This window comes from Haliotis rubra, unplaced genomic scaffold (genome assembly GCF_003918875.1).
Source record: "Haliotis rubra isolate DU_JTF1 unplaced genomic scaffold, ASM391887v1 Scf618, whole genome shotgun sequence".
NCBI lineage: Eukaryota > Metazoa > Mollusca > Gastropoda > Lepetellida > Haliotidae > Haliotis > Haliotis rubra.
In genome coordinates, this window is record NW_025767322.1 from 192,261 (window position 1) to 218,341 (window position 26,081).

Consider the following 26,081-nt stretch of genomic DNA (forward strand, 5'->3'; position numbering starts at 1 on the left):
AACAAACAAGCCAAGATGAATCCGCGAGGACCAAGCTATCCGATGGCATCCCTCTACGTTGGAGATCTCCACCCGATGTCACCGAAGCCATGTTGTTCGAGAAATTCTCGACAGCAGGACCCGTGTTGTCCATAGGTGTATGTCGAGACATGATAACTCGACAATCACTTGGTTATGCTTATGTTAATTTTCAACAACCTGCTGGCGGTAAGTGAAATATCAGTCGTGGGTGTGTATTCGCTTTAATTGCATATTGAAGTTGATGGCGTTTGAAAAGAAACTGGCGATCACGAGGTTTGGATTCAGCACACGCGGTAGGCAGGGTCTACGTGTTTGTGAAGGCAGGCAACATGTTGAAACATTTCCTCACGCCTCTGGCACGTTTGCATGTTTACTTTCATCGTTAAAGACTGTATGGATGGTTGGAATTAAGCTATCAAACTCAAGTTGTGTTTCCTTGTTAATCAAGGATTTGGCATTAACTTGTTTTCGTAATTACTCCCATAAATTTACATCCATGCACTTGGTGTTTTAGCTGTAGTGTTGCCATTCATATTTAGATAAAATGTTGTGCATATCTCCTGTAATATCATTCTCAGCTATTATTTGAATGTACCCATTAAAAAACTAGTAATGTTGCATTATACCAAAAATGAATACAATCTTTTTGAAGTCTAGTCATTTTTTTAATACCATGTTCATGTATTTTCTATGTATTTACAGCTGAAAGGGCTTTGGACACGATGGACTTTGATACTATCAAGGGTAGAAAAATCAGAATAATGTGGTCTCAACGTGACCCTTCCTTGAGAAAGTCTGGCGTGGGCAATGTGTTCATCAAGAATTTGGACAAGAGCATTGACAACAAGGCTCTATACGATACTTTCTCAGCTTTTGGCAACATCCTGTCTTGTAAGGTATGTTAGACATGATCATGTTGATCTTGACATTGAATTTTTTAGCAGTGGCAATTGACAAGGGAATTTAATTGAATTTAATTTTGGTAGATTCAATGAAATTCTCAGTTGTGAAAAGATACACGGGTGTATTGAGTTTTTAATGAAATAAGTTTTCCTCTATTATACAAGGTGATATGCTTAGTGTGCTAATTGTTTGTGGACTTAATGCAAAATGAATTATAATAATCAGTGTTTTGAATAAACTACAAGAAATAGCCATTATGTACTTGCTTCTACTGCTATCTTTTTCGGTAAGAGTTCCTCCCGTTCCCCCATCTCAAATAATATTTATAAATATACTGAAATTATTAACAAAACTTAACATAACAATTACTGGAGAACTCATAAAGTGACTAAAAAGTTAGGGTTAGGTTTAGAGTTAGGTTTAGGGTTGGGTGAATGGAAGGAGCTCTTTCCTCTTTTTCTTAGAGATATGACATGACTGTCTATATCGCTTTGTCCAAGCGGGTCCTTTGTCATATTTTTGTATAGTGGCCTTTGTGTATTGTTACACACCTGATGCACACAACTAATCTACATTTGATTTCGATCGGTGCAGGCCTGACTTAACCACTAGCCCAAGGCTATTGTCCAGTTAATTTTGTGTAGTAAGCTCAATTGTAAGTCTAAAATCTACAATTATCTGATTTCCAACACAGTTCTTTATAGTCATTAATACTGACATTCCTTTAGTCGGTAGATTTTAAGTAAGGGCCCCAAATTTTGCTTTTGCAGTTAGCTTCCGATGAAAATGGCTCCCCGGATTATGGCTTTGTCCATTTTGATACTGAAGAAGCAGCCAGACAGGCCATTGAGAAAGTTAATGGCATGTTGCTCAACGGCAAGAAAGTGTAAGTTTGTCTTAAACATAAACTGTCTTAACACAGGACAAATGTGTCATGGCCGGCTTTTGTTGCAAAAGTTTAATGAAACAGTGAGGTGAATGCAATCCTCTTTATGGATAGTACTTGTAACATTGGACATCTCTAGGGACGACCATCCTTGAGAAATGCTTCTGCAGGTTAATCTGGTTGTATTTGCCACTCAGTGTCAAATTATCGATGGCTTGTTAGACAAGGTCACCCTGTCCAATGGTTTTCTATTTAAAGGAATGTTCCGTTCTTAGGTATTTTTGGCCATTATCAAATCCTTGGTGTACCTTGACAGTCTGTTACATTTTTCCTTATCCTGACTCATGCTTAATTGCTTGTCTTCTTCTTCTTAGAACTATAGTGGAACACTTGAATCCCCTTTGAAGCTCCTTTAAAAAGTGGACTTAAAATCACTCACCCCAGTAGTCTCCCTTTCTCCCCATTTTTTGGCGCGAAAAGTTGGTCACATGATCAGCCATGCTTGTCACTCTCTCCTTCTTAAGCCCTAGTGACGGTTGTGAGAGCTTCTGTCCCCTATACGGCTTTTATACTAAATTAGGCTGTATAAGGGCTTTAGCAAGGATTTACCAGCAATATCGTTTGCAATTTATTCTAAAATTGTCCGTTTTTCACCTTGTTGACATCATGTTTACATTTCATGAAGACTTGCATTTCTTGCAGGTTTTGGTTGTCAGCTGCTGATCCGCATTCTTTATGTCCTTACTGCACTTCTATATGGAGATTCAGCCTCCGCTGTAAACTTTGTCGGCATTTATCTCAAATTGAATTTTGTAATAATTTATATTCTATTCATAGACGTGCCAAGGACAAGTTGAGGCAGCAATTACAAGTCATGTCTCAACAGGGTGAATGTGTTAATAACCGTGGGTTGTTGTCTGTCGAGGTACATCATTCCAGTGAGCTGCCGGTGGCGTCTTCAGAGCAGAGGAATGAGGTTTCCAGCCTTAGGGAAAGATCGTCATCGACTCAACAATCCTCATCGCAGTCCAAGAAGACTAGGGCGCCGTCTGCTGTGAAGACTAAGCCGTCTTCAGACAAGTCTACAGTCAAGTCGTCAGTGGGGGTAGCGAAGAAGTCGAGGTCCTTCGCCGCTGATATCAACCCATCGGACGAAGCAGGCATTTACGATGAGCAGCCGATCCTCATTGATGAAGTACCGGTGAGGAAGAAGACGAGATCTTCTTTTACACTGACGTTTGCAACTATATCAACGTAATCAGACTTCCTATCTACGCAGACTGCAGATACCAGAGAGGACAGGCAGTCCTTAGATGACACCTCAGCACTGTCAGATGCGGCGTCATCTGTACAACAGCACAAGTTATCAGCGCAGACCTTCAACCCGGGTATCTTTATGCAGCACTTTACCCAGCAGATGATGGACCTGATGGAACGTAGGTTCGCTCAGGAGAAGACTGCGGAGAAGCAGACGAATCTGCAAGGAGGACGAACATCGTCTACACTCATCGGGATGAAGGAAGCAACCTGCGTGAAGAAAACGTTCGTGAAGGGAACGTTCATGAAGACAGCAACTCTCGTACGGCACTCGCGAAGGCAATCGCGGAAGAACCACTTGTGAAGACACTCATGGAAACAACAGCCGAGACAGCACCTGCGAAGGCATTCGCGAAAGGAAGCAATAATTATGAAGAGGCTCCTGCAATAGACGAGGAGCATTCCCGAAGGCATCGCAGATCATCTTCATCCTCGGACTCAGACAATCTCCAGAGGTCTGCGCGAATGCCATGTAGAAGAGAATATACACCCTTACGAAGGCATACAGCTCACAGAGACAGGTCACCTTTGCGCAGGTCTTCAGGAAGGTCTTCATGGTCGTCACCACACAGATACAGATCACCTACCTCATCTCCACGCAGGCTTACTCATAGATCTCAACAATTGGTTATGACAACTTCACGAGAACCTATCAACCTGGACAGTGAGGAGCCTGTAGTTGAAAAGGAGAACTACACGTTCACCAGAACATCGCAGTTTATCCTCATCTTCAGATTCGGACAATCACCAGAGGCCTGCGCAAACGTCCCATAGAAGATCTTCATGGATCACCATGCAGATACAGGTCTCCTCACAGATCACCAAATGCATCTTCAGAAAGGCATTCACGAATGCCTTCACACACAATCCTGGATGGCTAATGGATTGGAGCTTGCATCACCACCTAAGGAGGATAATGAAGCATTCACGTACATAATGTTTAACGACGATTTTGACAAGTCCACCCTTCCATCCCGTCTTGGATGTACCAGACAACTCAGTACAGCCTTCAAGAAGGCAACGAAGTACCAGAGTCAAAGTATACCACTTTTCAACGCTAAGAAGTTCTCTTCACCATATGGAACCCTTCATGAAGGCCCCAGAGATAGACGAGAACTACAAAATTATCAACGACTTCCATTGCAGGGAGCTGGCTCTTGTGAGGAAGGGGATAGCTTAACAGTTACCACTGTCCTAGCATTGGCATTGTTGCAGTCCCCAGCATAATATCGTTTTTTCCGATCATCGTAGTGAGAGTATCAACTCTACAATAACTCTTGTGTATTCAACACAATCGGTTATTTTAAGGCTCTTCATTGAGACTGATGACTACAGTCTACAAGTATCAACGTTAAGCGAGTATGGAACTTCAGCTGATCATCTGTTTAAAATGACAACTGCATTATCTTCAGTGAAGAAGAGAAAAGCCACAACAGCCAGGGAAACTGTCTACCTACATCGGTATTAACGCGGCGAAATCTTTCGCGCGTTTTCCACTCAGCCTGTTATACACGTGTTCATTAGTGTATTCCGGGAAGTTGCGGACAAGGCGAGTGTTGATGAGAGAAATCAAGGACTGCACAAGATTTTACAAGGATCTTTTCCTGCAACAACCGGTGATGTCACGTCGTGGGAATCTGACATGAATCAAATGTTGCAATCTGATTGGTCCATGAGAGACAACGCCCTGTGCAGAAGTCAGGCACAGCTCAAGTGTCAGGAAGTCATCTACAGTCGTAAACAACTTTTCAACGTGGGAGGAAGGCTCCATTTACAGTCCAGTTAGCAGGGTACAACGTGATTCGACTGTCTTCATGGGTCATAAGGACCTTCCCTGTCAGCAGTTTGAAGATTGGTAATCTGACGAATTGCAGCAACATACTTTTGACGATTTCTGCTCGAGGCAGCCAGTCTACTATAATTAGACTTCAGAGTACATCTAGAGACGATGAATTATGCATCATCACTGCACTTGTGGTGATTCTGATGACAAGTCCTTTTGACATATTATCGGAAGATTGAAGAAACAAACTTCAAGTCATGATGCCAGAACTGGACTCGTAGAGGAGGTCTACAATTGCACACACTACAAGTGTTTGTGAACGCCCATCTCAACCGTCTGGTCTCCTTAGGACTACTGGACGGATTGAAACCATATCTTCTATGGTGGACTAGGAAGTCGAATATTTGTGGAGGATCCTACTTATCAGAGCTGGAGTGCAACACTCATCTCTACGTAGATGCATCACTTCAAGGCTGGGAAGTTCACCTCGACAACGAAGTGGCAGCAGGGAAATGGCTGAATCAGGAGCAGAGTCTGCACAACAAAATGCTCAAGATGGAAGCAGTAATAAACGCCTTACTACACTGGTCCAGCATACTAAGGAACGCACAACTGATGATCCATACGGACAACTCCACAGTGGCGTTCTACATCAACAAACAAGGATCAACAAGATCAAAGAATATGTTAAGACTTCAGCTTTCATCTATTCAGCATAGAAGACAACCTGAACATCGACATAAAAGCATCACACATTCCGGAAGCCAGAAATGTGATAGCAGACGCCCTATACCGTCCAATGAATCCATTACCGACGGAGTGGATGTTATATCCAGAGGCGTTCAGAGACATCATTCAGACAGTAGGATCCCCTCTGGTACACTTGTTTGCAACAAAGTTCAACAAACAGCTACCAAAATTCGTCTCTCTGTTTCCAGATCCACAAGCATGGGCAGCAGATGCTCTAAGCATATCTTGGGTAGGACTAAACGCTTACGCGTTCCCTCCTCGAGCGTTAATACCGAAGGTATTACAGGGAATCAAGGTGACAAACAAGTTACAACTGATTATGGTCACGCCCTATTTCCCAACCTTATACAAGATCTAGGAAAGCCAATCCTACAACTTCCAAGTAGCTAAATCTACTGATTCATCCACACACCAAGCAAGCACACTGAAATTCAACAATGTTTCAGCTACATGCATGCAGCGTATCACGACTTGCTTGAAGAAAAGAGGATATTCCACCAGAGCGGCCAAAGCAGTAACTTTAGCCTTACGTAGATCAACCTGTAACTTGTATGATGACAAGTGGCAAAGTTTTGAGAAATATGCACGGAATAAAGGCTTCACTGCGATGGAAGCAACACATCCTCAAGTGGCGGAATATCTTTGTCATCTTAGACAGACAAAACAATTGAAGGGATCTACACTCTCTAAATACCTAGCGGCCTTGAGCACAGTTATCACGATGGAATCGGTATAAACTGATCAAAGTACCAGAGATACTGGCACTACTACGCCATTCAAGTTGGAAGACCAACAAAGGAAATTCAAGGCGCCCGCTTGGGATCTCAGTGTGGTTTTACAGCATCTTACCAGTGAAGATTATGAACCACTAGAAAGGACATCATATGAGAAATTAACTCATAGAACCCTGTTCCTCGTAGCCCTAGCAACAGCGGCAAGGATGTCAGAAATTCATGCTCTAGACTTCGGAAGAACAAGATTTGACACGCATCGTGACACAGTGCATCTGGGACTAAGATGGGATTACAGCAAACAATCAACTGCCCGGTCAACCAGTCAGACAATTCCATATCCCAGCACTTTCGTCGATATTAGGACCACAGGATATGCAAGATCGATCCTTATGTCCAGTCAGAGCATTGAAAATGATCTAAATTGAGGAGACGAAAATTCAAGCGCCTTTTCATCCCTCTATCTACAGAGACACCTATAGAAGTCTCACGTACAACTATATCAATATGGATGAGAGCAGTCATATTGAAAGCCTATAAAGCAGCAGGACTTGATCCTCCATGAGCCTCCAGTCCTCTTGAAGTCAGAGCACTGGCATCCACACTAGCTCTGCATGGAAACTGCTCCATCTCAACAATAATGGAGGGCTGCTTTTGGAGATCGGAGACAGTGTGTGCCAGCCACTACCTCAGAGACATGGCTAAAGAGGATGTCTCCGGCATCCACCAGTTTGGGCCCCTTGTTGTAGCACAACAATTGACGGTACCTCAAAAACGCTGAGATAAATCTCACCCCTTTGTCACGTGACTTGTAAAAGCCAACACTCAACAGAGTTACGGTTTTAAAGTCCATGCGCACGTCTAGGACAGGCTAGCATGAGTGATGGATCCTGTACTTGTAAGGACTTACTTGTACACGAAGTAGGGTAGAGATGGAGTTGCATAAATCCACACAGAATGTCAGAAGACATTCCAGGATAAATCTGACAAATTGTGGTCCCCCCACTCATCAGAAGAAGCTGGAAGAAAGGACAAATGCCATTAGAAGTACCCAAGGGGGTATAAGGACATAAATCAGCAGAGAATCCAGAGTGGCTTGACCCACCACCTTTTCCGTCGGATTCTACAAGCAATTAAGCACAAGTCAGGATAAGGAAAAATATGTAATTTTCTGATTAAAATTGATATTTTTTACTTATCCTGACTCATGAGGTTAGGCTTCCCAACCTCCCCTCATGGCACTCTGGATTTCCCTGTAAATCCTAGTGTCGGGCTTGAACATACGGAGAGAGTGACAAGCATGGCCGATCATGTGACCAACTTTTCGCGCCAAAAGATGGGGGAAAGGGAGACTACTGGGGTGAGTGATTTTACGTCCACTTTTTTGAAGGGAGCTTCAAAAGGGGATTCAAGTGTTCCACTATAGTTTGCAAGAAGAAGAAGACAAGCAATTAAGCATGAGTCAGGATAAGTATAAAATATAAATTTTAATCAGAAAATTACATTTTCCTGACATATGCAACTGTATGTTAGGAATCATAACTGCATCAAATTGTGTACATCTGTTAAAGGTCACATGCAACTTAAAACACAACTTTGCAGATTCTGATATCTTTCGGTATGGACTTACCGAAACAAATCATCAAAAATGCAAATTCAACTTATAAAGTTGAAAAATAGCATACGCAATGAAAAACCACGCTGAAATCTTAGTTCAAACGATTCACTAAATTTCCCCAGCGTTTGGGGAATTCAAGTTCCAACAGCTGGCGCTCGCCATAACACGCAAGCAGTGAAATAGGTTCGCGCAACTTGGAAGCGGGTTGTCCGGTGAATACTCGGTGAAGGCTTTGGTGTGAGCTATTTTGCTAATGTTTTGTTGATATCTCACTGGCGTGAGCTTTTGCTATGTTATGACAGTAAATTAACTGTTTATGTAATTTCATTTGTCTATTTCACCACACGTTCTTCTCTCCAAGTCACTTTCTCAGTTCGATACTTAAAAGCAATGTCATTATTTAGTGTTGACAGAATTTCTACCTGTGATATAGATATGTCGTTGTCACAGACAAAACTCAATATCTTGTTTTATTGACACCTGTGTGTCTGCCTGCCTGTCTGCTAATGACAATATTCAATACACAATTTTTTTGTTGCATGTGACCTTTAAGGTAGTCAAAGATGATATTGCTTGAAAACATGTTTAAAGGTCACAAGCAACCAAAAAATCAAACATAATTACAACACAATTATCACTTATTCATGACATATAATATACATTGCTGGTTACGAAAAAAATATATAAACAAAATTATAAGCGTACAATTGCAAATCGAAAGTGCAAAATTGTGTACTTCGGTTTACTTCCCAAGAAACGAAGCAGTTGGGATACTGAACCCAGTCAGAGCAGGTTGGTGTGCACTCAAGTGTAACGGCTGGTTCATTTGCAGATGCCTTCACGGCTAATTGTGTGTATATATATAGAGAGAGATGTTGGGTTTTGTAAATACATGCTCATTTTTTGTGTATAACATTTTGCAATCAACAGACATCATAACATGTCATGTGTTCAAGTATCACACCTGCCTGTCTGTGTAATTATATAATGTGCCAGAGACCGAACTCGGGCCATAAATCAATGCATTTTGTTTATGGTGTATAGCCTGATTGGTGTTAAGTTCAAATTGCATGTGGTCAGTGATAGCAGCTGTGTATTGAATATTGTCATTAGCAGACAGGCAGGCAGACACACAGGTGTCAATAAAACAAGACATTGAGTTTTGTCTGTGACAACGACATATCTATATCACAGGTAGAAATTCTGTCAACGTTAAATAATGACATTGCTTTTAAGTATTGAACTTAGAAAAATAGCTCACACCGAAGCCTTCACCGAGTATTCACCGGACAACCCGCTTCCAAGCTGCGCGAACCTATTTACTTGCGCACGTGCTATGAGTGCAGCCCAGCTGTTGAAACCCGTTTTCCCCAGAAAAGTCTGGGGAAAATTAGTGAAACATTTGAACTCCGATTTCGCGCGTTTTGTTTCATCGCGTTATTTTTCAATTTTATGAGTTGAATTTGCATTTTTGACGATTTGTTTCGGTATGTCCATACCGAAAGGTATCAGAATCTGCAAAGTTGTGTTTTACGTTGCATGTGACCTTTAATGAAGGAAAATGCCCCGCATGTTAGACAATGCCAACAAATGTGTGGCCAAGAAGCAGTCTGATCATCCGTGAAAACGAGTATCTGACCAAGACTGAAAGTTTGAAGCTTCAGCGAAATTGTTGAAGGCTGCTCAGTGGTGCAGATAATTTCTGTCAAACTGACATCTTCAGCCCAATCACAAGGTATCTGCCTGTGAGGTCATAAGTCGTTTGCGAATGCTTCCCCAATGTGATGATTACACATCAAGCAGACATTTTAATGTCTCAGATGTTCACAAGGTCACTTTTGAGAGGTGAAGTAATGTCTCTGCAGTTGAGAGATAATGGTCTTGCTGTTTTGGAACAGTGTTGACCACCTGCATGTTCCTGGGAAGCTGATTCAGCCGTATGGTATTGATTCCATGCCATGCTCGTCACTTCGGTTGATACCAAAGATGTTTGCATTGTGTTGGTGACCCAAAAGTCACCAATCCTTACCTGTTTAGTTGTCAGATGACATCTTTGATACTGAGGAGCATGAGTGCATTCAGTTGCATATAGTGGCCATGGTGCTGTCTAATAATGATGTGCAATGTTAGTCACAATAAATCCTAACACAGGTTTTCTCTTGCCCATGATTACATGTCTGTTCATACTTTGTGGAAGATCCTATGGGGTTAACCAATTATAATGCACTGGGAGATTTCAGTCTGGTTGCTTTTTAATCACATTGAATTGAAGGGGAATTGATGGACATCAACTTTGTAATATAATGAACATTTCAGAGTACATTACTACATCAGGTGGAGGATTAAGGACATACTCTGAAACATTATTCCTCATTACAGAAGTTCATGTTCATACGTTCCTCATTTGCATATGAATACCATTCAAAGCCTTTAAACGTTTAGTTCTATGAATTAAATCAGTTCTGGTTTTGCATACATGAAACTAGTCTTTTAGGCATGGTCTGACATTTCTGCATGCTAGTTACACGTTTCAAAGTGACTCTAAATGGAACGTGAAGATACTTGTTTCTTTCCAGAAATGTTGGTTAGGGGTATTTTATGTCACCTGGAAATGCTAGAGTCATGGTTTTAAACTGAGAATTCAAACAAGTGCTTTCTAAAGAAAGGTTCTTGTGCATGAGCTACAATTTTACATGTATAATGTAGTGCATTTTAGCAGCTTTCCTTACTTTCTTTCTCCCTCTTTGTAACAGGTATGTTGGCAAGTTCATCCCTAGGAAAGAGCGAATCGCCCTCCTTGGTGACAAGATGAAACGCTTCAACAATGTTTACATCAAGAACTTCGGAGATGAGTTAGATGATGACAAGATTAGGGAATTGTTTGATCCATTTGGCAAGATCATAAGTGCCAAGGTATGACCTTTTACAAAAACGCTCGGTTAATCTCAACATTTGATATGTTACAAGTCACCTGACGATAAATTCACCAAAGTTCATAATGAATAGGCAAACTTTTGTCTGTAATTGTTTGAAATAGCTCAAGCAACATTTTGCCTGGCATGGTAAATGATCACTAATTATAACCTATAACCTATTCTACATCAGGATATTCTGAAGTTACATTGAAGTTACATGACATAAACAGGTGTGGGTTTAACCTTTGGGAACTGTATGTGACTGAATTGAATGTTTGTTTGCAGGTTATGACTGATGAAATTGGCAAGTCTAGAGGGTTTGGTTTTGTTAGCTACGAAGAACCTGAGGCAGCTGAGAAGGTGTGTATTGTGTTAGTTGATAAGTAACACTTGATCTAATTGGCTCTTGTGGACGTGTCACATTAACACTACCTGTGTTCTTGCAACATTAAGCCAAATGTGTTTTTTGGGTGTGTTTTTTATATTGTCAAGCTTTTGGATCACATTCTAATCATTGTTACACATGTTAGTGAAAAAAACCCATACTACCCCTTTTACTTAAGTTGGCTGAAGAGTTAAATCTGTCTTTATATAATAAAGTAATGTTTGTTTGGTAGGCCGTAGACAACTTGAACGGCATGGAGCTTGGAGGGGGGAAGGTGTTGTATGCTGGGCGTTCACAAAAGAAAGCAGAATGTCAAGCTGAACTGAAGGACAAGTTTGAGAAGATCAAAATGGAGAGGATCAACCGATACCAGGGTGTGAAACTGAATGTAAAAAATCTGGATGATGTGGTTGATGACGAGAGACTTAGGAAGGAGTTCTCACAGTTTGGAACCATCACCAGTGCTAGAGTAAGTAAACTTTTGTTTTGTGGAAGATTTCATAAATGGTTGATATTGTATCATGCCCAGACACCCTGGTGTGTAGCTTTACCAAAATAGCTGTTCACCTCCTTAATACTGGGCAATATTGAACATCAGACAAGTGTATCCATATGGCACAGTTTCCATGAGAGGTTTCTGTGATCACTTGCCTGTATATTCGTAAAAGATTCATTGAATTTCCAGCTGGTTTCTAACAAATTGGTTAATCATTCCATGCTTTTATACTTTGAGTTTTTTACCTTGGAACAAAGATGCTGTATGGCTAATGTTGGTATTTTGTTTATAAATCTTTCTAGGTCATGAGTGAAGGTGGGCGGTCCAAAGGCTTCGGCTTTGTGTGCTTTAGCTCTCCAGAGGAGGCAACCAAGGCTGTGACGGAGATGAATGGTCGTATCATTGTGTCAAAACCTCTGTATGTGGCTCTGGCCCAGCGCAAGGAGGACAGACAAGCTCACCTCGCCTCACAGTACATGCAGAGAATGACCACAATGAGACAACAGGTAAACATGGTTTTGCTACATAAACATTTACAGGTTATATAAAGTCTTCAGTCATTTTGGATCAGTGTCCGAGACAATGGATTGCTCGGAAAACATGGCCATAGAACATCTTTCATCCTGATGACAGGAAACTGCTGTGCCTAGTTTTTTGGGCAATGGTACAGTGTACTGTTAATTAAATTACAGATCTTTCAATTGTTGTCCACAATCTGCTATACTTAACTCTCCTTCTATACTTGACACATTGAAAGTAATAAAAAAAAGCTCAGGTTCACAATTAGTTATGATGTGAATGATTTGTTACATATTTGTAATTGTCTTCTTCAGCAAACCTCACAGTTTAGCCAGATGTTCCAGCCAGCTGTGCCCACCATGCCCCAAGCCCAGCGTGGATTCTTTGCACCAACACAGATGCCCCAGGTCAGAGCCAGTCCCAGGTGGCAGACCCAAGTCCGACCCACGCAGCCAACTGCTGGTGAGTTTAAATGTTTAGCCAGTTGACCCTTCTATTGTAAAAAGCTTGTAGGAGCATTTCAGAAGTCTTTATTTTTTTCTTATCCTGACTCATGATCTTTTGCTTATCTCCCTTTACCTTGCGAATGGCAGTGGAACACTTGAAGCCCTTGAAGTTCCCGAAGCGGACGTAAAACTACACTCACCCATGAGGTACCCCCCTTTTGCCCTTTCCCGCGCAAACAGTCATGTGGCCAGCCTTACTTGTCACTCTCTCCCTTTTCATACGAATAACCAAGCGTATCGGCACCTATCTGCAGCATCGAGGTCTACGCAGTGCCGGTTATCTGGACGACAGCATACAGGTTCTTCAAAGTGCCAATCAACTCAGACAGCAGCTGAACTTCACAATTAAGTTGCTCCTGCAAGTAGGATGGCTAGTGAACACGATGAAATTGGAGTTAGAATCAAACAAGATCTTCAATTGCTGGGAATAAGAATTATCACAACACAGAATCGAATTGTGGTCCCAGAAGATCATTGGGTCAAGATACAAGCCATGATTAACACTACGATCATGGCAAGTTCTACCCAGTCTACTAACCTCGGCGCAGGACTTGACTCGCACAGGAAGGTTACAACTAAGGCCGCTGCAACAAAACATCTGGACAGCGTTGACCCTATCTTGCTGCCAGACAATCTTAAGAGGTACCTACTTTGGTGGACCCACAGGTCGAACGTCTGCGGAGGGACCTATTTACAAGAGCCGGCCTTTGACACACATCTCTACATAGACCCAATGATTCAAGGTTGGGGTGCACATCTCAACAAACTAGTTGCATCATGGAAGTGGTCCAAAACAGCAGCAGCATCTTCACATCAATCTGCGATCAACACCTTACAACTAGTGTCGAGCTTGCTGATCAACAGAATGCTGATGGTCGACACGGACATCTCTACAGTGGCATTCTCCATAAGTCAGAAAGGATCTACAAGATCACCAAGCCTACTACAGCTCACATTCCAGTTGTTTGACATCACGGAGGAGGCAAACATCTGGATAAAGGAGTGTCACATACCCGGAGCCAAGAACGTGCTTTCAGACGCTCTCTCACGACCACTGCACCCGTCTACGGAATGGATGCTCCATCCAGAAGCATTTCGACTCATCATAAGGGAAACAGGATGCCCATGCATAGACCTGTTTGCCACGAGGTTCAACAAGCAACTACAGACGTTTGTCTCACCAGTTCCAGATCCTCAAGCCTGGACAACAGATGCACTGAGCATATCATGGGAAGGACTAAACGCTTATGCGTTTCCACCACTGATATTACTACCGAAAGTACTGTTGAAGATCAAACAGACGCAGGCGCTACAACTGACTTTGGCCAGCGAGAGTAGAGTTCCTAGACCTAATAGAAGATCTCGGAAGTCTAACAATCAAGTTACCAGATTGGCCGAACCTACTCATACATCCGCACACAAGTGGCTGAAGTGTGAGACTTAAGCAAGGCGGAAAGGCTTCATTGCTATGAAAGTTACTCATCCTTAAGTGGCGGAATACCTGTGTCATCTTAGACAGAATAGACATCTGAAAGGTTCGACATTATCTACATACCTCGCTGCCATCAGTACAGTGGTTACCATGAAAACAGGCATCAAGTTGACGAAAGTACCAGAATTACTTGCTCTGCTGAGATCTTTTAAACTGGAGGACCAGCAACAGAAGTTCAGACCTCCGGCCTGGGATCTGAATGTAATTCTACGTCATCTTACGAGTGATGCCTACTAACCTCTAGACCAGACTACCTTTGAGTTGCTGACACAGAAGACTCTGTTCCTGCTTGCGCTAGCCACGGCAGCTTGAATATCAGAGATACACGCGCTGGACTTTGGTCGAACCAGATTCGACACGGGGCAACATGCTGCAGTTCATCTAGGACTTAGATGGGACTTCATTACCAAGAACCAACCACCTGGTCAGCCAGATAGACAGTTCCACGTATCAGCGTTATCTACAATCCTCGAACCAGAGAATATAGAGGACCTATCCTTGTGTCCGGTTAGAGCTCTGAAGATATATCTTCAAAATACTTAAGACAAGGAGACGAAAATGCAAGCGCCTGTTCATCCCATTATCCACAGAGACATCAGCTGAAGTCTCAAGAATGGACGATATCATTCTGGATGAGAGCCGTCATATTGAGAGCCTACAAAGCAGCAGGACTAGAACCTCCAACAGCTTCCAACTCACACGAAGTCAGAGCACTGGCATCAACACTAGCTCTGCACGGAAATTGCTCTATATCAGCAATTATGGAGGGCTGCTTTTGGAAGTAGGACATGGTGTTTGCCAACCACTACCTCCGAGACATAGCCACCGAAGACGTCTCAGGCATTTACCAATTTGGGCCTCTCGTTGTAGCACAGCAACTAGCCGTTCCTCAAAGGTGCTGAGTTGGAAAATCTCACCCTTTATCATGTTGACTTGTTGATAACTTTTACTAAGGAAAGGTATTAGTTTGAAAGTCCATGCGCACAGTCTAGGACAGACTAGCATGAGTGATTAAAGATGCTGTATGGGTAAAGATCTTACCTGTAGTGAAGGAGTCGCAACTCATTTATGACAAAGATCTTATCTTAATCTATGGGTTGTTATTGGTATCTAGTAAAAAGAAGATACAAGTATATCTTAAGCCACATGAATCAAGATAACTCAACTTGTCTGAGACGGAAGTAAGACAAGAAAGTGGTCCCCCCGAGTTATAAAGGAAGTTGGAAGAATAGGATCACGGAAATGCCATTTCGCAGTTCCCATGGGGGGATACAGGACGTATCTAAGGACAGCTGATGAATCCACGAAGTGGCTTGACCCACCACCAATCCGTCGGAATCTATAAGCAAAATGGATATTTTTATACTAATCCTGACTCATGACGAGAAGCCCTCCCATCCTGCCTGCTGGAAACACTTTGGATTTCACAGCAGATCCAAGTGCATGGGCAGAAAAATCAGGAGAGAGTGACAAGTAAGGCTGGTCACATGACTGTTTGTGTGGGAAAGGGCAAAAGGGAGGTAACTCGTGGGTGAGTGTTTTTTAACGTCCGCTGCGGGAACTTCAAGGGCTTCAAGTGTTCCACTACCATTCGCAAGGGAAAGGGAGATAAGCAAAAGATCATGAGTCAGGATAAGTATAAAAATATAAATTTTACTTGAAAAATTACATTTTTCGTCTCCAAGAAATTGGGTATGTGCTGAATGTACAGAAGTATTTGTTAGACTAAACATTAGTTGATCCAGTTTTAAAGATGTAGCTAAACCTGTAATTGAACATTGTACACTTGCTTGTGTAACAAGTTATAAGACTGTTCACAGGAATTCTAATGAGTCACTTCTGAACTTTGCTATAGTTCGGTTTACATGGAAGTAGTCTCCAGCTGTTTTGAAAGATTTAAAGAAGTGCTGTAAATTAACTACCCTGCAAAAACTGACCTGTTGTATTTTGCAGGTTTCCAAGGCATGCCTGCCAGTGGCCAGATGCGCACCACTGCCCCACGAGCTGATCAGCCAGCTGTCCTTGCAGTTGTCAATGCCCAGCCAATGCCCCAGCAGTCGGTTGTCATCCCAGGGCAGGAGCCTCTGACAGCCTCCATGTGGGCTGCTGCACCACCACAGGAACAGAAGCAGATGCTAGGAGAGAGGCTGTTCCCTCTGATCCAGAGGATGTACCCCGAGCTTGCTGGAAAAATCACTTGCATGTTGCTCGAGATCGACAACTCAGAACTTCTTCATATGTTGGAGTCAAACGAGACTCTCAAGGCAAAGGTAGGTGGAGCAAAGAAATTATCTCTGTGTACTACTGTGCAATATCCACCAGACATAATTACCTCAGTGAAATAACAGAATTGAGGGTTTACCTTTTGAGTAAAGTATTTTTCAGATTTATTGTCTTGTAATCCTTTTTGAGTGAATTTTCTGTAAAACTGGATACAGTATCGAATTGATATGTTTGTAATTCCCGGTCTTGATAAGATCATACTTGGCAAAGCACTGAGAATGAAAACAGCTTTCAAAATTTGTAACAACACGCTCCGCTGATTCAGGAAGGTACTTTTATTAAAGTCTAGAGTACAGCTAACTGGATTGGCTCTGGCTCTGGCTCTGGCTCGGTTCCCTTTTCTGCTGTGTGCTGCTGGAGGAGTTGTAGGTTGTGTGTCAGTCGCATTCTGTTGTCTCATCCCGCTTTCTTGCTCTCTGCCTCTCTAACAAAACCTCGCTTTTAAAGGCAGTGGATCGTGACTCCTTTTACCTCGGTCACGCCGGTCTTGACCGGCCTTATCACGATTAATCTCCGGCACTGGAATGAGGACACTTCCCCATAGCCTCGGCTATCGCACCTGGTTATTTGGCACCTGACATATAACCCTGTCTGAAGTGTCTGGTCATTGTCTCGCCTACTGTTTTGGGCTTATGTACTGTGACAGTGACCCATAATTTACTATGTAAGCTACGCCTTTTAACTGAGGGTCATAGATCGTGAACTCGTCCTAATAATCATGCTGTTTCCTGTATACGCGACCATCCTCATGGCAGCTTCACCCCTCGTGAACAGCTTTTCACTGTATAGCTGTGTTACACTTCGCTTCTCCTAATAAGAAATATCCGAGGAGATTTCTTCAGAACCTAAAGTTCCATCTGAGCCAATTTCAGAGCTGATAACCACTTCCAGCCAATCACAGTTTGTTCATATGCATAATATAGGCATCAACATATCTACATTATCAAATACCATCATGGATCTATTATCAGTACAAATTCATATTTATAGCTAATACAATCACAGATCTATTAACATCAATTCATATCTATATCATTAATACAACCATAGATCTAGTGATTGGTACAATATATGTACACACCCAGTCAGTGTCCTCGCATCTATTGTATCGAGATTATGTTGGTCCACGGGGTTTATCAGCAGTCCTGCTCACCACACTGATTTATGTACCCGTGTTTGACCATTTTGTACACCATTTTCTCTCCAAGTATTAAAAAGTCAACAAGAGTTCTTTAACTTCAGTGGACCCACTCCACTTCTTTAAGGGGGAATATTAGCCGATATTCCTCTGTGCAACTGGGGAATCTATGCCACTCACTGATTGCACTGTGGTGGTCCCCAGTTTATATACACGCTAGGGGACGCTTCGTCCCGAGATCACTCCCCAAAGGCACACACCGCCGCATTGTTAGATGAAAACACTTTCACGCTTCCTGGCCTTTCCCCGGACACCCCCTGTCTCTCTCATTGGAAAGCTGGATAGAGGTGACGACTGCACTGTTCCTAGATGCCTTCCTCTCCTGTGAATGGCGCAGAGGGTGTTCCCCTCTGTGGGCAATGTCCCTGCCCCTCTGGCTCGGCCGCCGCCACCTGGTGTCCCATGACCACTCCTGTGTTTCTTTCCTCGCCTCCGCAAGACAACAACCACCGTGGTCTTAAGGTAGAAACCTCTTCCAATTAACCGGCGCCATCTCGCAGAACTAGTAGTGCCCTGGTATCTCTCCAACCTCTCAATCTTCGGATTAACCATTTCTTAAACCTACTGTATCCTAGGACTATCCCTATGGTGCTAACCGTAATTGCTATTGCCAATATGGCATACCGGCCATTTTGGTTTCCTATCTTCTATGACCTGATTCTGCATACCCCTGAGTTCATTTACTAACTGGTCCATAGATATCGCTTCGAGGTCTCTCAGCTGATTTTGGCAATTTCAAGCAGTATTCGCCTTACTAAGGGCAGAGTGAACAGGTTCCCACCATTTTAGACTTGTAAGGTTAAATACCTTAACAGCCTCAAAGAAGGATTGTTCAATGTTGAACTGACTCTGCTTCTGGTAATGTGGAGGTACGGTTATGTGATCATTCGAGGCGTAACAACCCATATTAAGCCTGACTATGCCCAATGGCGGTTCAACGATGACCGTCGAGGCTACCGCTGCATTATCATGGCTGATTACTGAGAAGATTAGTTTTATCATTGTTGTTACTACCCATACGCCATCTGACAGATATTCTGCTAAAGGCAAGACAGAATTTAACCTGATAATGGCTTTGCATTTGTTTTCAAAGTCAACTTTTCTGTTCATGAATAAAGTAGTTATACACAGCTTACTTAGGTTTATAGGATAAACAGGACTTTTAATAGAACACTAACCAGTTACCGGCTTAGTGCATATTTCTAATTCCTCCGAGGTTAGTAATACGAATTTGGTTTGCTCAACATTTACCGCAGTTTACTCGCTTCGAAGCTGGTATTGTGCAACCATGTCACCTAATTCGCTAGTCTGTAGTTTCTCTATAAACCTTGGTACTGGTAGATTATGTTCCTTATAAATTTCATATTTCCCATTAACATCTAATAAGGGAATTTTCAAGATCACTAAGATTTTATGCTCATATATAACCGTGAGAACTTTGTAGGGTCCTATAAAACGCCATAACTCTTTACTAGGATCTCCTGGCAATTGTACCGTATGAGGTAAATGGGTACTAATGTTAAGAAGTAATTTCTTCAGATTAGTAGGTGTGATAGTACTAGGTGTCAATCTTCCTAGTGCCAGGATGTTTAACTGTAACTGAAGATGTTGTAGATAAAACATCGCTTTCTGAATAATTTCCGAATTTCTCCCACCCACCAGAGAACATCCCAGATAACGCTATCACGTATCGCTCAAACTTCAGCATTTTGTCTTCCAAAGTTCTCGTGATATTAAGGAACTTCATATCTACTTTGTGTAAGTCAACTGCCAGTTCATTGATCATATGCCTATTTTCTGAAATCTCAACCCTAGAAGTGTTCAATATGGATAGACTTTCTTCGACAACATGAGTTAAAGCTTTCTGATTCTTAAATAAAATTTCCACATTTTTGTGTATTGCATCAAGGTCTTCTTCCGAGACTGTGCCGAACAGAAAACTCAATGCTTTCCCCACAAATGGCAATACGGATCGCTTAGATCTACCTCTACTTAAAGTCTGAATGTCCTGGAACATTTCCTTCAGCTTTACTTGTGTAGCTCAAATTTAGTGATGAAATATCACTGCTTAAACCACTGAATAATACAAAAATATCCTTCTTCGTAGGATTATAGTTGTAACTCTTTCAACACCCTCTATATCTGTTTCTAGCTTGTCAATAAGCCGTTCATAGGGTTCTAGGTCTATGACAAACGTCACCAGCCAATGTGACCTCATAATAGAAATGTCCTTTACTTTCTGGAATACTACATTTTCACGGATTAGCAATGAATTAACCATGGTTAACCCTAGGAGAAAGGAGATTACCGATGCTGTCATGTTCCTGTGAACAGAGATAACAACAAAATAACCTATCATTCCTTTTTGTTTCCTACATCCCATTCCCAGGATGATTCAACATTACAAAAGGCCTACAATTGCCTCCAGTAATCGCTTTGTCTTTATGCTAGGTTCTTTGTGACCGCCTGTTTCTGTGTGTTGCCTATTACCGACAATAACATTGATCTCCATCAATTCAGTGTCTGCGTCATCTAGTTCATCACTATACTCATCATTGCTAAGAATAGGGTCATGTTTTGTGGGTCCAGCAATTCTTACCCTTTTGTTTGTTATTTCAGCTACTTTCAGAATGTGCTTGTTGTAACCGACTCTTCATACGTCTAGATAATTCCATGCGGGGAATATCGCCTTGTCGGAAGAGTCATCTCTTTCTTTCCTGTATCTCCTAGCTATCTTATCTAGAGGTTATCTAAGGGTAACACAACATCCCTATTGTATAGCAGGAAGTAAGGAGAGAATTTGGAAGATTCACTAATATTAAAGCGAACTGCAGCCAATGCTTGGTTCAAATATAGGTCCCTAGAGCACGTCATGAAGGGTTCTGTGGAATCTTTCTACCCTAGCATTTCCCTGGGGTCGGTAGTAGGACGTAGTGATGTGATCAATGTTTAGTGTCTCCAAGGTTTCTCTCATTACTCTATTCACGTTTTCAGTGCCATTATCTGTGACTATTTGTAAGGGGCAGCCAAATCTGGGGAAAATCACTTCAATTAACAGATGCGTTACATTTTCTGCACTTTTGTCAGGTACAGCAAAAGCCTCTGGCCATCCACTATAATGATCTACAAAACTGATGATGTATCTATTCCCAGAGAGAGACCTCGATAGGGTCCCTACAAGTCTAATCCTATTTTTACTTAATGGGTAAGGAGGGATGTCTGTTTCCTGAATGGGTGTTTTGTGTTCTCATTACTCTTTTCCTGACAAGGGACGACTGATTGATGTGTTCATAAAGGTGTTTATACATCTTAGGCCAGTAATATTTTGCTTGATGGAGTCATACGCTTTGTCAATACCCATATGTCAATTGTCATCATGGTATTGCTTCACAACTAAACCCTGAAGCTGTGTTGGTACTCACAGGCGCAGTGATTGGGTCATCATTAGGGTCAGATATATAGTATACCACATCATTCATGATGATTACCCTATTCTGCTCTATCTTGCCTGCCTGTCCTGTTTGAAGAGCTCTTTGCCTCCATAATCCTGACATCTTTGCTTGCTCGGTTGCCATGTCATATCCCTATTATTCCTACTTTGGATCTAACAGGGGTTTCTGTGTTTCAACTGCTAGAACTAGCATATGTCTTTGGGGCAAAACCTATTCAATTTAGTGCATTGATTTGGAATGTGTTGTCACTAATTTCGATCTCGCCCTGGGGTCTTTGGTCAATGTCATACACCCTATCTTCTACTTTTGGTTTGACCTCGGCAGCCTGGACAATAGGTCAGCGCTAGTATTATCAGTGCCTGCAATATATTCGATCTTGCAATTATAGCCACTAATTCCAATTGTCCACATTTGAATCTTCCTGTTCTGCATTGGAGATTCTAGTAGATACCTAAGTGGTTTGTGGTCAATTCTAATGATGAATTCTGCATTGTGTAAGTAGTAATCTAGCTTCTGTAATGCATAATGAATAGCATAAGCTTCTTTTCTATTGTGGACCACTTTAGTCTGGGAATCACTTAGTTTATGGGACAAAAAGTAGATTGGTTTCCCATTGGCGTAATACCTGGGAGGAGATCCGTATCCTCGCCACAGGTCTGGAGTCAGACACGCCCAACACATGTGTCACTAGCATCTGTGTATAACACATGTGGCTTGTTCAGGTCAGGGTATGCCAACAATGGGACAACAGTCAGGTAGTCTTTCAAGAAATCAACGCTTCTTGACACTCTGTTGACCATTTGAACTTGGCATTCTTTGTCAGCGCCATTATGGGTTCAGCTACTTTTGAAAAATTTGATATAAACCTCCTGCAGTAGCTGCACATTCCCATAAAGCTTCTGACCTCCCTAACCGTGTGGAAGGAGGGGGGCATTGACCTTATGGCCTCCACCTTTCTCATGTCTGGTTTCACTCCATCCTTGTTGATAATGAAACCCAGATAATTCGTCTCTTCCTTCATAAAGCTGCACTTACTCAACTTTAATTTGAGACTGTGTTCTCGCAGTTTGTCAAGCACTATTCCAATGTGCTTGATGTGCTCATCCTTGTTTGATGAGAATATCAGTATATCATCCAGATACGCGATAGCAAAAGCTTCGCAGTCCTTCTCGTCCATTAACACCTGCCAATAGACTGATTTTAAATCCAGCGAACTGAAATATGTGGCATCACCTAACAATGCCAAAATATCGTCAATAATCGGCAGAGGATGCGAGCATCGGGTTTCACACACACGGTTCAATGATCTAAAGTCCACGCAAAAGCCGCTTTTACTTCCGTCTTGTTTGTCTACTACTACAATGGGAAAACTCCATGGTGACCTAGATCTGTTGATAACCCCTGCTAACATGTCATCTATTGCTTTATCTACTATCTTTCTTTTGTTCAAGGGAGTCCTGTAAGGTTTCAGTTTAATTGTCAGCATGGTCACCTGTGTCTTATTTCATCTTAACTGTGTCAGTATGACTCAAGTCCATGTCCGGCCAGTGCAAACAAGTCCTTGTTCCTGCTGAGCAGTTTTGTGATATCTTCCCTGTGTTCGCCAGGTACATTAATCTCTGCCTCAGCTGTCTCATTAAGTAGTCCTGTCGCTTTGGGTTTCATTCCATCTCATATCTTTCAAACCTACAGTTCAATTTCTATTGCCCCAGGCACGGCTTCTATTTTCCCCATGATACATCCCTTGTTTAGCCGGAAGGTCTTATTTGTGTTATTTACTATCATTACGGGGATTTCTCCTTTCTTATTCAGAATTGATGTAGTCTTCCCCATTTCCTTTAATTTCTTACAAAGTGGTGGTATCGAAATATGTCTTTTTCCCAGCACGAGCCTTGACTACATTAACTGTTTGGGGTTTGACGACCGACTTGGTTGTGAGTCTGATTACCGACGCTACTTGTATATCCTCCTCTAAGGGAACATAGGCTTCACCTACTTTTAGTCGCCCCAGGTCGAAATAGAGCCTTACCCCATTTTCTGTTAGCCACTCACGACCCAGAATTACATCATGCATTGATGCTCTCTGGACAACATAGAACGTATGTTCCATGGTTTGCTTTCCTATCTTGAACGGTACTTTGATACATCCTTTCACAGCCAATCGGGCTACCGCCTACTGACTGTAAGGAAATGTTTGCTGAGGTTGTTGTTGGTGTCCCCGCAATACCTCTTAAAAATTCCTGGGATGAATTAATGATACTCACTGCCCCAGAACCCTAAAGCCCTATATCTACGCTTTTCCTATTGATATTACATACATGAATTTGACTTCCCGCCAAAATGATAGTGAAAGTTTTTCCTCTGTAGTCTCCGCTTCTGTACTCTCCAGGAGGAGACGACTCTAGTTTAAAGGTCAAGGATCTCTCCGCCCTGCATTTATATCCTGTCTCCTATTTGGGCATTGTGATTTGAAATGGCCCGGCAGTTGCAATACCAGCACAGCCGGGTATCCTGCTTTCTGTTGTCGGAGCTAACGGCATTGATTGTTCCCTGCTTACATTCTCTCGACCTATGTCCCACTATCCCGCATTTGAAACATTTCTTTGGAGCTCGGTCATGGTCAACCTCCTGTTTATCTTGTCAAACCTGCTACTTGTTCCTAGCCTTAAGTCTAATCGCTTCCTTAAATTCTGCTCTTTCATTGCAGTAAATACGCTCCTCAATGTTCATTCGGGTTATCCCTCATAATTTTCATCTTTAATAGTTGTGTCTCGCCTTCGACAAAGAATCCTATCAGTTGACGCTCAACTGCACTATTACTCCCCGGCCTGCTTGTTCCACATAAGCTCTTCCGCTAAGGCTGAAAGCCGTCACCTAACACCTGAACTGTTTCATCTTGGTGTTGCCTTAGTTTTTGTAATAATGCATACTGAGGTCATCACCTCGGGCTAAACGTGACGTTAGTTCCTTCTTAACCACCGCCCATGTACTCGCCTGGGTTATCCTGTATATATCTCTGTAGAAAATCGCTTACTGGTCCCCGACTACTCTGAAAAGCCACTAATCTTATCCTATCCACTGGAATGACTGCTAAGCTAACATACTTATCTAAGGACTTTATCCACTCTTTAAATTTCTTAGGATCTCCTTCAAATGGCTGCACATATTGTGATAAACCCTGCGAAGTTATCGCTTCAGTGCCAGTTGTCCCATTTGTGATTCTACCAAGGTTGACAGTGGCCCTATACCGGCCATTATGGTTTCCGGTAGCTTTCCTCTAATTGTACTGCTATATGGTTAAAAGTGCTTCTACACCTTCTCTATGCACTTTTCATGACGACCTTTTTAAACGCCCTAGACAAAATAAAATTCCTCAGACTGCCTTTTTTACTGTCACAACAACCTATTTCTCAACCTTTGTTATCAATATGCTACTATCAACAGTAATGTTTTTCCCATTGTAACAGAAACCTAACAACTACCAGCAATAATGCACACAGTCAGAAATGGTCCCCGAGGAGAGAGATGGTAACAGAGAGAAAACCAAGAGTCACTTACCTAGTACTTGATGTCTTTTCCTGAATCCTGGTCTCGGCACCAAAAGAAGAGTCCCTACGTGTAAATAACACAGCACGCTGATTCAGGAAGGTACTTTTATTAAAGTCTAGAGTACAGCTAACTGGATTGGCTCTGGTTCTGGCTCTGGCTCGGTTCCCTTTTCTGCTGTGTGCTGCTGGAGGAGTTGTAGGTTGTGTGTCAGTCGCACCTGCTGTCTCACCGCTTTCTTGCTCTCTGCCTCTAACAAAAACCTCGCCTTTTTAGCAGCAGTGGATCGTGACCTCCTTTTACCCTCGGTCCGCCGGTCTCCGACTGCTCTATCACTGTTAATCTCCGGCACTGGAATGAGGACACTTCCCCCTATCGCACCTGGTTATTTGGCACTTGACGTATAACCCCTGTCTAAAGTGTCTGGTCATTGTCTCTCACCTACTGTTTTGGGCGATGTACTGTGACAGTGACCCATAATTTACTATGTAAGCTCCGTCTTTTAACTGAGGGTCATAGATCGTAACTGTCTGAATAATCAAGCTGTTTCCTGTATACGTGACATCCTCATGGTAGCTTGACCCTCATAACAGCTTTTCACTGTATAGCTGTGTTACAATATTTTGGCTATAGATTGTTTGATATTGAATAGGTTGATGCTGTCAATGAGTGTTTTCTCTAATGTTAGAAATGCTAATCAGTATGTTATTTTGTCCCCAGGTTGATGATGCTGTTGCTGTATTGCAAGCCCACCAGGCCAAAGAAGCCGCTGCCATGTCCAAGGGCGACAAGTGATCTCTCATCAGTTCCTCCGTTTGTCATTTCTGCACCGTCAAGCTAGACAGGGAACATCTGGACAAAAGACAATTTAGCTGAAAAGAAGCTGGATTGTAAATTGTAGCTGTTTGTGCAAGCAAAATTTGTCTTGCATGATTTTGTCTGTCCTTTTGATGGTGCAGAAAAGGGGCCCCAGTGGATGGAGAAATTAAGATCCTGAGGAAATCTACATTTGCTCTGAATTAGGGCTTTAGCATTGCATGGAGAGCCAGGCAATATGGGAAAATAATGTGGTTCAGGGACTGAGACAGACTACTTGAGACAGTGAGTTACATCACTCCAGGGTTGTTATTTGGCACACATATGATGTAAACAATTACACGGGGAGAGAGAGGAGGTGTGCAACTGTCATTTCAATGATTTGCAGTGTGTTCAATTTTCTGTGATAAATGTAGCGCTTGACGAACCCACAAGGCAAGAGGAAAAGAGGAGGTCCAAAACAG

The 26,081-nt window shown here is 42.3% G+C and overlaps 1 protein-coding gene across 1 annotated transcript; it reads left to right on the plus strand.

Annotated features, from left to right (window-relative positions):
* LOC124256101 (polyadenylate-binding protein 1-like) lies at positions 1–25,733 on the plus strand. The gene is given in 11 exon segments (XM_046690042.1): positions 1–73; positions 76–207; positions 724–917; positions 1,695–1,810; positions 10,763–10,922; positions 11,210–11,284; positions 11,542–11,778; positions 12,108–12,311; positions 12,639–12,786; positions 16,276–16,592; positions 25,522–25,733. Coding segments are annotated over 11 exon segments (1,716 nt in total). The 5' UTR covers positions 1–15; the 3' UTR covers positions 25,597–25,733.
* The last annotated feature ends 348 nt before the right edge of the window (positions 25,734–26,081 follow it).